Source organism: Sus scrofa, chromosome 9 (genome assembly GCF_054392235.1).
Source record: "Sus scrofa isolate SSC_HxYL_T2T_F1_AM1 chromosome 9, Sscrofa_HxYL_maternal_Yorkshire_Landrace_v2.0, whole genome shotgun sequence".
Taxonomy (NCBI): Eukaryota; Metazoa; Chordata; class Mammalia; order Artiodactyla; family Suidae; genus Sus; species Sus scrofa.
The window spans coordinates 112,535,718-112,545,434 of NC_139391.1; the positions used below are offsets into that span (position 1 = coordinate 112,535,718).

Below are 9,717 nucleotides of genomic sequence, written 5' to 3' on the forward strand. Positions count from 1 at the left end.
CAATGGCGGATCCTTAACCCACTGAGTGAGGCCAAGGATCGAACCTGCAATGAATTCCTAGTCAGATTTGTTAACCACTGAGCCATGATGGGAACTCCGAGTCAAATCATCTTAGAAAAGTGGCTCTCTTATTGCCATCAAGACAGAGTGTCTGTTAAGCGTAGTTATTCATGCCCTTCTTTAAAAGTGGCTTGATTTATCCCAATTTACAGCAACAATAATGTTTAAGTTCCTACTGAGACCAACTTGCAACAGCCATCCATTTTTATTATTATTATTATTTTTTGTCTTTTTCGCCATTTCTAGGGCTGCTCCCGCGGCATATGGAGATTCCCAGACTAGGGGTCTAATTGGAACTGTAGCCACCGGCCTACACCACAGCCACAGCAACGTGGGATCCAAGCCGTGTCTGCAACCTACACCACAGCTCACGGCAAAGCCGGATCCTTAACCCACTGAGCAAGGCCAGGGATCGAACCTGTAACCTCATGGTTCCTAGTTGGATTCGTTAACCACTGCGCCATGACAGGAACTCCCAGCCATCCATTTAGAAAGAGGAATTACACAGGGCTCTCATTGGTAGGAAAGCCATAGATTCCTTACCTTGAAGGTCATTATGAGATGAGTAAAATGGAATTCTGCTTCCAAATCCAACTGAATCGTTACATTTTCCACACCTACGAAGATTTTTTTTTTTTTAAAAAGACAAAAGGAAACAGCAAGGTAAACAGCAATATCTGTGAACAATTGAGATGATTTTCTTAAACTATCTTTATGCTCCTCATAGAAATTCTTTCTGTAGTCCATCGTCAGCTGATGATAACGGAGTGATAAACCTCTGGCTCTACTTAGGTGATAAAGCACATGTCAGAATGATTCTTCAGTTGCCTGCACATCATGCAACATACTCAATCTGCTACCTGAACCAGAATGCCTTTAGTTGCTATCAAGAAAGACTCTTTTGGTCCGGGAAAAAAAAAAAAAAAATGAAGTCTTCCCAACCCTCTAAGCCAAAGGACTCTCAAAGGGGAAACAAAAAGGGGCATTTCCTGTGCACAGGAGGGGTTCGGCTTGGAGTCCGAGGCACAGAGTCACAGTCCTCTTCCAACAGAAACACAAATACTCGCTTTTTTCTACGCAGCAGCAAAGAAAACAAATACAAGTCCACCACATATGTTAGCTCCACTCCAGTTTAGAAAAACCTATCCCCGATGGAGAAGCCTTTGGATGCATTTCCACCACTGAAAAACAACGCCAAAGAGACAAAGACTGGGTCAAATAAATAAACTGGCCCAGAACAAATACTAATATCTCCCCTTTCAGGGGAGAGCCTGAACAAACAAATGGGCCTTTGCACTATGCCCTGGGGGTCGACCCGTCCTAAGTTAACAGGCGAAAAAGGCCACTGGAATTCCTGAGACAGAAAACACCTCCTCCCCAATCCCTTGGGCCCTCAAGCGTGCCCATTTGGAAAAGGACACCTTTGCATGCTTCCCGTGCTCGTGAGAGCTTTTGGGGGTCCATCTATTGGAGCAAAAGAAGTCTTAAATGCAGGAAGACAGGAATGTGTCAGAATGAATCATGTCACAGGCTGGTGTGTTTTCAGGAAATCAGTAGGACTTTTGAAATAAACTCTCCCACTGGAAAACTGCCAAGCCAATTGGGGGTGGGGGTGGGGGAGGGGGGAAGTGGTCCCTGGAACGGATATGAGTTAGTTGGAATGTTAAAGAAAAACATTATCATCACACGAACTAACCTTATCTCACTTATTAAAAAGAGCCGTATTGCAAACTTACTCTCAGCGTATCTTTTTGAGCGAAATGTTAGCGGAGCAACGCTGCCTCTCCTTTCCCAGGCTCTGAAAAACCTGCGCTATTTGCTTAAAATGAAGAGATAACGAAATAATGTAAAGTAGGAGAAAGACCGGGGCCTGTTCTGTAACAGAAGAACATATGTGGCCATGTGAGCTTTGAAAGAACATTCCATTGTAGATGTCTAACCTGATAAAGTACTGCAGGGATTTTGGGGTTTTTTTTAAATATGGGAAGAAAAATCCATGGAGTCAAGAAAAGAGATCATTCTTCTATGGTGTATTTGATTTTTGTCAGACCCAGGAAAAAAGCATCATAAATACAAAGTTAAAAGTAGCTGCACATGCCCACCCCATTTCTGAGCTTGAGCATCAATAATTTAATGCGTCATGCAAAGCTGCACGTGGACAGCACGCAGAAAATAGATAAAATCGCATTCATAAAGAAAGTCTCCCATTGTGAACTATCAGACGACATAGAGATGACAGGGGACAGTAACAGTTGGTCTGGCTTTCTAAAGACTAAGTTCCATCAGTCTAATCTCATCTAATCTCTTGTGACAGAGTGACAGAGCCCTCAAGCCCCTCTATTTGAAAATCTCCTTTCTGGCATTTGGCTTCCCCTGCCCCACAAACGCAAAGCTGTAGACACTGATTCGCTCCTCGTGTCACCAAGAAAAACCCTCCTCTAGAACCATTGCCCATGATGAACTATTTGACTGTCTATCAACCCAATACTAATGTTGAGGCACGACAGAAATTCCCAGGCCAGGGATGGAACCCGCACCACAGCAGCGACAACGCCAGATGGCTAACCTGCTGAGCCACCAGCGAACTCTGGGGTATCCTTATAACTGTCTTCCCATGTCACTGCAAGAACATGGACAGTCGGAAACATGCCACGTTTGTAATAAGCTCTCTGCTATTGCAGAAGTCCCCCATGATTCAAGTGCAGATATAGAGAAATTGCCCTTTCACACTCAATTATCAACTACGATGTCCTCCTCTAAGAATTAACAAGGCACTAATGGCTATATTTTCTGAGGTCTAGTCCATCTCCATCAAGTTGATAACCAATGGGGTCCCAAGGCTCCAAGTTTCCAGAAACCAATCATTTTTTCGAAAGCATGTGCAATTTCATAATCAATGACAAAGACGTCTTTTAAGGGAGTTCCTCTTTACAGAATAATAAATGACTGCAAAACATCCAACAGCTTTATAGGGCATCTAATAAAGGCATCTAGCAGTGGCCATGCTTTCCCCAGCCAGGCTTAGATTCGCTGCTTTGAGATATTTCTCAAGAATGCTTTTTTAAAAAAGAAAAAGAAAAAAAAGATCTAACGGTACATTCACTGGTCATTAACAAACTCAGTTACTTTCCCTTTCATCCCCAAATTTCAGCATTCAAGTTTGAAACAAATGCAAAACTAATTTGGGCTGAGTTTCACCACTCATAGTAACATCATATTTGACGGGTTTATTAGACCAAAACCCAAAAGGCAATCAAAGGAAAAAGGATTGTATTTACACACTCACTGGAAACATTGACTTGGGGCCATTATCCATGTTGAGAGTCAAAAAGAAAATTAACACACGTTCTTAGTACTATAATTAAGTGTCCTCTAGATGGAAGGAAGGTGGGAGGCACTGATTCTGCCCTTGGCTTTGGGATAGATCAAAATGGAAGATACTATGTCTCATGGAGGAAGAAGGGTCTGAGACAGTGCAGGGCCTTCCCACGCCCTCCCAGGGATGCCCCCAGCACATGCCCACACTCCCCAAGCCCCCTTGGGATGAAGGCTATGAAATACTCCTTTGGTCTAGCATGAAAGACTTCTTTCTTATAGGAAGGGCATGTTTCAGGAAGAATGATTGATTTTACCAAGAGAAGTTAGGGCTTTAGGCAGTAAATCTGTCAAAGGCCGTAATTCCAGGATAGAGAAACCAGTGGTAATTACAAACACCCAGGAGCCTGTCAGCCCCTTCCAGGTGACCAATCACACTCCACAGGGCTTGTTCCCACACCAACCACTTACCATTTTCGGATTGCCACCAAATCTTCAGGCGGTTTGGAGCAAATGTGGTGACCACATTTTCAATGAGATGACTGTCAGGATTAAGGGTTTCATGATAAGGATCTTGCGAGTTGCATATGAAGCATTTTTTGTCCTCCTGCAAGTAAAGTTGGTTTCATGAGTCTAGGAAGCAATCGCGCACACACACACACACACACAATCAAGCCCAAAATACCAAAACCAAACTTACTTGTTTCAAGAGAAGTGAAAGTGCCAAAATTACTTAAATGACATATCACATCTGTCATTTTTTTAACTTGCTGAGTATGAAATACTCCTGAAATTTTCCTCTACTCTTGCAAATTCAAGGTCAAAAGTAAAAGAAGGCATTGTTTCCACAAGCTATTAATTTAATCAAAATGAAATTTCTAGGCTTAAGCCTTAATCTCAATGACTAGCTGGAGAAGCTTACTCTTAAAGCAAAATGCAGCAGAGGTCTTTAGAGAACTTTTGCTGACATAAAGTAAGCTAAAAATGAAAGAAAAAAAGAACAATTCAATTGGCCTGATTTTCTAAAACCTATAGAAGACAGAAACCAAGTATTAGGCAGACATATTTAAGCAGCTTTGGGAACTACAGATCAAGATTTCCTAGCTTCTACTCTGCCTCAGCAGTGAATCAGGCTCGTGGCATGCAGGCCAACCTACAAACTGCTCAGAATATCTGGGAAGGGGTCACCAGGAGCCCTCCCAACGTGTCCTGCCACGTTGGGAGCACTGGAAACGAGGACCAATTCAAAGAATACCAAATTGGACCTAAACCGGAATGAAGACAGACTTAATAAAATAGTTTTAAAGTGGCTTTGAATTTCTCGCTTCTCATTTTCCTCTCCCCTAAAATGGGGTCACAGCCACCCTGGCAGTTGGTCAGGAAAGTTAAAAGAGTCCTCTTTCCACTCCATCATGGCGAATCATAAACCGCATCCCTTAGTTCCTTTCACCACATCAACTGTTGCTCTCTCCCTCAATTTTCTTTGCTTTTTTTTTTTTATGGCCTCACCTACAGCATGTGGAAGTTCCCAGGCCAGGGATTGCTGCGGCAATGCTGGATCTTTTAACCTACTGCACTAGGAAGTTCTCGAACCTGTACCACAGGGACCAGAGCTGCTGCAGTCAGGTTCTTAACCCATATCACAGTGGGAACTTCCCCTCTCGGTTTTTCTAAAATGCATCTTCTTTTTTTTTTTTTTTTTTTTTTTGGTCTTTCTGCCATTTCTTGGGCTGCTCCCGCAGCATATGGAGGTTCCCAGACTAGGGGTCTAATCGGAGCTGTAGCCACCGGCCTATGCCAGAGCCACAGCAACGCGGGATCCAAGCCGCATCTGCAACCTACACCACAGCTCACAGCAACACCGGATCCTTAACCTACTGAGCAAGGCCAGGGATCAAACCTGAAGTCAGATTCGTTAACCACTGAGCCACGATGGGAACTCCTAAAATGCATCTTAAGTCTGAAAATGATGCTGAGACTGAAATCTATAAAGACCCACATACATTTACAAACAACATTTATTTATTTATTATTTTTTTTGTCTTTTGTCTTTTCGGGGCTGCACCCGTGGCACATGGAGATTCCCAGGCTAGGGGTTTAATCGGAGCTGTAGCCGCCGGCCTATGCCACAGCCGCAGCAAGGCCAGATCCAAGCCGCGTCTGCGACCTACACCACAGCTCACGGCAACACCAGATCCTTAACCCACCGAGCAAGGCCAGGGATCGAACCTGCAACCTCATGGTTCCTAGTCGGATTCCTTAACCACTGAGCCACGACAGGAATGCCAACAAACAACATTTAAACAATAGTGATCTCTTTATAAGAACAGTATCAACTCACTATATTTTTACATCTGTATTTATTTAGCTAGCTATGAGTTATCACCTTCCTCCTTAAAGGACCTAGAGAGTGGCAAGATGTTCTAACTAGAAAACTGAGGCCAGGAGTCAGGGATGCAATACGACCCTGGACAAAACACTTATGCTTCCTGCCCCAATTTTTATACCTGTTCAGCGTTTGAGAGAAGTACACTTTCTCAGTGTACTTGAGCAAAGTCCCTTTCTTTAGGCTCTGATACTTGCGAAGTGCATGCCATGGTTTCCTGGCTGATCATATGAACATAGAGAGTCTGGCTCGACTTGCTTTTAAGACAAATAGTCGAATTCTTAGTCTGGTCAAGGCTGGTTTCGGGATCTGGTGATTCATTTACAGGATGTCCTGGCCTTTGAGTTAAATGTTAGCACAACATTTTAGGTAAAATTTACATGCTAATATTAGAAAAGGTAACATCCACTGCCTTCATTAACTCGTAGTCAAGGAAACTAATACCAGAGAACAATTACCAGAACTTAAAAAAAGTTTAATTATAGCCTCCATTCTAATCAGGAGGAAGCAGTCTAGACATCTCTGTATAAACCTGGAAGCAAATGAGTGGAATCCACTTTACCACATTCCTTTGGTTTAATTTTTCAGGTCTACAGAATGGGCTCTCTTTCTGCTTTGCAAAAGTGACTCCATTTTAAGGCATCTATATGCAAACCACACAACATTGCTCTTCCTCCTGAAGGGCAGATATAGGTCTGTGAAGTGACCAAATTTAGAGCAACTGGCTTGGAACTTGCCCTGCACTGGAGACTAAGCCCTTCGACTTTCTTTAAAGGCCAGATATCAGTCTCCTTTTAAAAACAAAGGAAAGGGATTCTGATTCTGGGTAGTTTATACTTTGTGTCTTTTAAAAAGAAATTAGTTTTATTTAAAATGCGTCCTTTTAAATCTAAGATCTGGGTCTACTTTTAGAAACAGATAACACTCTGAAATTTCATTTTTGGTCCTCCTCTATCAGGGTACCATGGCAACCAGGGCATTTTGAAAAAGCAGGCATCTGCTTCTGGTATCTAATGGAGGTAGATGGGAACACCACCAAAGGAGGAGAGAAAAACAGGTACAGTGATTAGAGCGACCTTGCTAAGCGTCTCTCAGTGCTGGAGTATCCTCCAGCCAAGTGAAAGACGTGGGAAAAATCCAAGGTAACTACTCAGTATTTAAAAAAGAAGATAAATCACCTCTTATACACAGTTTCAAAGAGGAAAGGCTAAAAAACAAAACTAAACAAGACACGGGGCTTTTGAAGGCTCTGGGTCAGGGCACCGGGCAGGGGCCCGTTCTGTCTGCAGCCCTGTCTTTCCACACTGTGTGGCGGCGGCGGCAGGAAATGTTTGGCGGATGCAACTGTGCAAACTGAGATGTGGCAAAAGGGCGAGCTACCAGCCTAATCCCGGGGCTCCCTGGCTGCCGAGCTTCCTATCTGGAGAGCTGGCAGGATGCGGAGTCCCTTGGGCCTTCCCCTTTGGTCTGGACTGGAGGAGGCGTGCGGAGCCTAGAGCCATCTCTCCGCCCTCACCTGCAGGTGGCTGACGATGCAGTATGGCTCCGGCTTGTGAAGCCCGCAGGTCGAGGTCACCGAGAGCTTCTGCGCTCGGCCGATGAGAAGGTCGCCGGTGGCCGGGTAGCAGCTGCCTTCCGCGCAGCCGTAGCTGAACTCGGGTTCTTGAGCGCTCACTTGGGCTCCGCATAGGGCTGTGGAAGGGGCAGACAACAGCATAGGGCACAAGCAGAGAGCGGGAGTCCCAGCCATAGGAAAGGCAGGGGCGGGGACAGAGTAGATTCAGAAAAACGCAGAATACACAGAAAAGAAACACAATGGAGAGATGAGCGAGGCCGGGGAAGGCAGGATGTGGACAGGAGGATACAGAACCAAACAGAACAAACGAACATCAGGTTTGCCCAGCAGTGGACAGCACTGGTCCCTGGAAACCCACCCACACTCGCGCCCACCCTGATCTGTCCCGGGAAGCAGCATCAGCCACACAAGGTGGAGGGGCAGACCGGCCACTTGGAGGTGCCTGCACCTGGGCTCAGGGAGGCAGATGGCCAAACACCACACGCCTGCACGCGGTAGGCAGCCTGTGCATCCTCGGTGTCTGCGCAATTGCGCACACAGAAATTTGTGAGTGGAGGGGCTAGTGTGTGTGTGCACGCTCAGAGGTTGCAGGCACTTCGCCGGGGGAAGAGAGATGCTGGGGCTCGCCGGTGACGCCACTTTCTCGAGGGATGAGTGGACAGTCCCTGCGGCTTTGGATCGGCTTCAACAATTCGTCATTCCAGGGAAGCTCCCCGTCCAGCTGTTTCTGGCGCCATCCGGGGGCAAACGGCGATGGTTAATTAAAGCCACATGGCCCCAATCTGTTCCCAGGACTTACTTAGTCTGTGCTCAGCTCGGGCACTTTTCCGCGAAATGGGCTCCTGGAGAGCCCTCCGCACCATGGAGAACGATCCCAGCAATGGAGAGACCCACCGAGAAAGGGCCAGAGGTGCAAAGCACAGATCAGTGACCGCGGGAGCACCGGGAGCTCTGGGCACAGCCCCTGGGGAAGCGGTCGGTCGCCCGAGATCCTCGCGCGCAGCCCTCGGCCACCACCGAGGGAGCTGTTGTTTAATTCCAGCGCAGAATTGCCACCCAGTCCCTCTCCTGATCCCCCCGGCTTCCACGAAGCTGGGTCCAACCGCTTGGTTTTTCTTCTTCCACGTCTAAGCCCACCACCCCCTCCCCACCTCTTCCTCGGAATTACCTAGGAAACTCAGCGCGAACACCTGGAGCCGCCCCATGTCCAGTGCCTGCAACCGAGGGGACACGGCAGAGGAGGGGAGGACACCGCCGCCGAGCCGCCGGCTCTTTTTCCCCGTCTTCCTTTCTGGAGATGTGGAGAGAAAAAAGGCAAATGTTCAGAGAGAGGAGAGCGGCCCTCGCATTTCCTGCCGCTCCCACGGAAGCAGGGGGTGGGAGAGTGGGAAGAGAAAAATCGAGCCGCCACTTTGTTCTGCTCACCCGGCAGGACGAGCGCTCTCCCGGCGCCTGGCAGCCCCGGAGCCCAAAGAAGGGAATTAGAAAGTTTCGCCCTGGGAGGAACCTAGGGAGGCGCCTTTTGCTCATGCGCACACCGGGAGCCGGGAGCCGGGGCGGAGGGGGCGGGTGCCCCCTACTTGGCGGGGAGTGGGTGAGGTCCAGATCCCACCCTCCCCCGTACCTCTTTTGTTTTAAGGCTGCATCTGCGGACGCGATGGGGTTGTGGCTCTTCCCATTCCCAGCGCAGGCTGCCTCCGGGTGAGCGTCCCGAGCAGTGCGCTGGGGGCGGGAGGCGTCCGGGCTGGTCCGGGAGGTAGGTGTCTGCTCACGGGCGAGGGGGCTGGTCCGGACCTACCGCGAGCTCGTGCATTTACATTTGTAAGGAGTGAGTCACGTAAAGGTGCCCAATGCTGTAAACTCTCTCTGAGCGCTCGGGCAAGGCCAGTTAACCCTTTAGAAAGCCGGTTGTCTGGTTTGTTCCTGAGAAGCGAAGCCCGAAACGCCTGGTATCGCTGAGGCTGAGCTCGACATCTGATGTCTTCATTCGAAGGAAGTGCTCTCGGCTACGCACCAACTTAGGACGAGCCTGGAGCTCCTGCCACCCAGGTGGCCACCGCATTGAATTACCCATCTACTTTTTTTTTAATCTACTTTTTACCCCAATCCAGATAGATGGCTTCAATTCAGGTAATTTCTCGAATGATACTGTTGGTAGTGATGCTTTTTCTCATCTCACCATGAAAGGGTGGGCTCAGCCGCTCACCTGGAGGTCTCTAGTGAGATGTACTCCTCCACGAAGCACAGTCTAGCAAATCCTCCAGAGGAACTCCGCGGTGTACAGATGGTGAGGTGGGTGATGGGTCCGCTAAGGACGGGTCTCCAGCAGCAATGTGGTTGATCTGTCTAGTTAAATAAGGGGTAAATACGCTCTGACCCA

General features: G+C 47.6%; 1 protein-coding gene across 4 annotated transcripts in view; it reads right to left on the bottom strand.

Moving 5' to 3' along the window:
* LAMB1 (laminin subunit beta 1) overlaps positions 1-9,056 on the bottom strand; it is a 76,421-nt gene extending 67,365 nt beyond the window's left edge. For 3 of the 4 annotated variants that reach the window (XR_014816137.1, XR_014816138.1, XM_003130269.6), the window contains exons 1-5: positions 8,763-8,813; positions 8,506-8,628; positions 7,278-7,453; positions 3,847-3,982; positions 604-677 (exon numbers count right to left, since the gene is read on the bottom strand). Coding sequence is in view for 2 of the 4 variants with exons in the window: in XM_003130269.6 (XP_003130317.4) it covers positions 604-677; positions 3,847-3,982; positions 7,278-7,453; positions 8,506-8,542 (423 nt within the window). In the remaining 2 variants the exon portion in view is untranslated. Of the gene's footprint in view, positions 1-603; positions 678-3,846; positions 3,983-7,277; positions 7,454-8,505; positions 8,629-8,762; positions 8,814-8,961 lie in introns of those variants that run through there. The other variant, XM_084977463.1, reaches the window with a different exon arrangement.
* Positions 9,057-9,717: the final 661 nt, after the last annotated feature.